Below are 2,371 nucleotides of genomic sequence, written 5' to 3' on the forward strand. Positions count from 1 at the left end.
CTCATGGAGGGCCTTCCCCTCCTGCACTGTCCCTCCACCCTCCCAAGCATGATGTCCTTCTCCAAGGACCGGTCTCTCCTTACAACATGTCCAAAGTATGTTAGCTAGAGCCTCAGAATCCTTGCCTCCAAGGAGCCACCCAGTTTAACCCTTTTCCAGGATGAATCTGTTTGTTTTCCTAGGAGTCCATGGTACTCTCAATACTCTTCTCCATCACCACAGCTCAAAGGCATCAATTCTCCTTCTATCCTCCTTGGTCACTTTACAACTCTCTGATGCATAACAAGTGATTGCAAAGACCATGGACTGTATCAGATGCACCTTAGTCTCCAGAGAGACACCATTGTTCTTCAGTACCCTGGAGAGGTCTCTAACATCAGACTTTCCCATCACAATACGTCTTTTAATCTCTTGGCTGCTGGTGCCAAGAGTGTTGACTGTGGAGCCAAGCAAACTAAAGCTGTGAACAATCTCAATCTCTTCACCATCCATCCTGGGCCAATTGGTCCAATGGTGAGAATCTTTGTCTTCTTGATATTGAGCCTCAATCCATATTGGAGGCTGCAGTCCTTGATGCTCTACAGCAAGCTCTTCAGGTCCTCCTCAGTTTCAGCAAGCAGGGTTGTGTCATCTGCATATATCAGATTGTTGATAGATATTCCACCAATCTTGACCCCACATTTCTTCTCATACCTGTTATGAATACTACTTTGTTGTTTTTTAATGATATTTTTAACAGAAAGTGTAAATGCCATTTATGAAGGTTGCTATCGAAGATGACTCTGCAATGACATCATCATTCAGCAAGAATAAAGGAAGACGCGGTAGCTCTTGCAGGATTGTGGTGTTCTCCCACTCCTGCTCCTGACTCACCGCTGTTCGCTCTCCGGGGAACAAGTCGGTCAGGAAGCCGCGCCGCAGCCATGGCTTTTAAGGACACCGGAAAGACGCCTGTGGAACCGGAGGTGGCCATTCACCGAATTAGGATTACCCTAACCAGCCGCAACGTAAAATCCCTGGAGAAGGTGTGTGCCGACTTGATCAGAGGCGCAAAGGAGAAGAACCTGAAGGTGAAGGGACCGGTCAGGATGCCTACCAAGACTCTGAGAATCACTACAAGGAAGACTCCTTGTGGGGAAGGTTCCAAGACCTGGGATCGTTTCCAGATGAGGATCCACAAGCGACTCATTGACTTACACAGTCCTTCTGAGATTATCAAGCAGATCACCTCCATCAGCATTGAGCCTGGAGTAGAGGTTGAAGTCACCATTGCAGATGCCTAAATCAACTATTTTAATAAATTGACTATCTGTTGGTTAAGAAAAAAGAAAGAATAATTTCCTCCAATAGTAAATATTTTTGTCATATTTTGTAAACATAAATAAGAGAGAGTTGAAATTTACCAGTTTGGAATCCCATTCATAAGAACACCTACATGTGCTATAAACACAAGTGCTACAATGTTCCTTTACAAAGATCTTTACCTACACTTTGGGTTGTTGTTAGTTAGTGTCAAGTTGGTTTTGAATCATGCACAATTTGACTCCATGAACAATGAACCAGAAGTATGCTTTTATGCCATCAATATGGCTTCAATATGGAAATTTTTAATGGTGATATTTGGAAGTAGATTGCCAGATTTTTCTTCTCAGCCCACCTTAATCTGGAAGTTCTGTCGGAATCTGATCAGCATTATGTCAACTCAAGCCTCCACTGACAGATAAGCAGAATTATAGTAAGGGATACTGACTGAGAATTGATTCTGAGTTTCCCAGCATGATTCAGAATTAGATGCAACACAAAATTGTTGATAATTTTTGAGTGGAAAAAATGCAGACTTTTTTCTTTCATTGAGAACACTAGAACTCTGGTTAAGTTTTGCTTCCAATTACATCAGTAGACTGTAATATTTTCAATGTGGACATAATTCTGGTTATAGATGGCAATTTGTCATTTTTAGAATTTTTTCTAGGTTTACTCTGTAACCTTTAATCTAAAGAAGCATTAAATAGAAGGATTATAATTTAAATGATTTTGCTGGTTGTTTGTGTTGTTATGTGCCATCAAGTCATTTGCAACTCATAGCAACCCTATGTACAAGAGCCTTAAACGCCATTCTATCCTGTGCCAACCTCGCCATCTCAAACACATTCATTCCCACCACTCCACTCACAGAACTGATCCATCTCATCGAGGGTCTTCCTCTCCTGTGCTGTCCCTCCACTCTCCCAAACATGATGCCCACTCCAATGCCCTACTCCAAGGACCAGTCCCTCCTTGCAACATGCCCAAAGTATGTCAGAAGAAGCTTCAGAATCCTTGATTCCAGGGAACATTCTGGCTTCACCCTCTCAAGGACAAACGTGTTTGT

At 42.6% G+C, this 2,371-nt stretch overlaps 1 protein-coding gene across 1 annotated transcript; it reads left to right on the forward strand.

Moving 5' to 3' along the window:
- Positions 1-923: 923 nt before the first annotated feature.
- On the forward strand, positions 924-1,283 carry LOC102852908 (40S ribosomal protein S20-like). The gene has a single exon (XM_006903074.1). The coding sequence runs from the start codon at positions 924-926 to the stop codon at positions 1,281-1,283; it is 360 nt and encodes a 119-aa protein (XP_006903136.1).
- Positions 1,284-2,371: the final 1,088 nt, after the last annotated feature.

This window comes from Elephantulus edwardii, unplaced genomic scaffold, assembly GCF_000299155.1.
Source record: "Elephantulus edwardii isolate Elephantulus edwardi_28Jun2011 unplaced genomic scaffold, EleEdw1.0 scaffold00506, whole genome shotgun sequence".
Taxonomy (NCBI): domain Eukaryota; kingdom Metazoa; phylum Chordata; class Mammalia; order Macroscelidea; family Macroscelididae; genus Elephantulus; species Elephantulus edwardii.

What these genes read in the sequence shown, in the direction of transcription:
- LOC102852908 (XM_006903074.1), top strand. Translation starts at nt 924, where the DNA reads ATGGCTTTTAAGGACACCGGAAAGACGCCTGTGGAACCGGAGGTGGCC.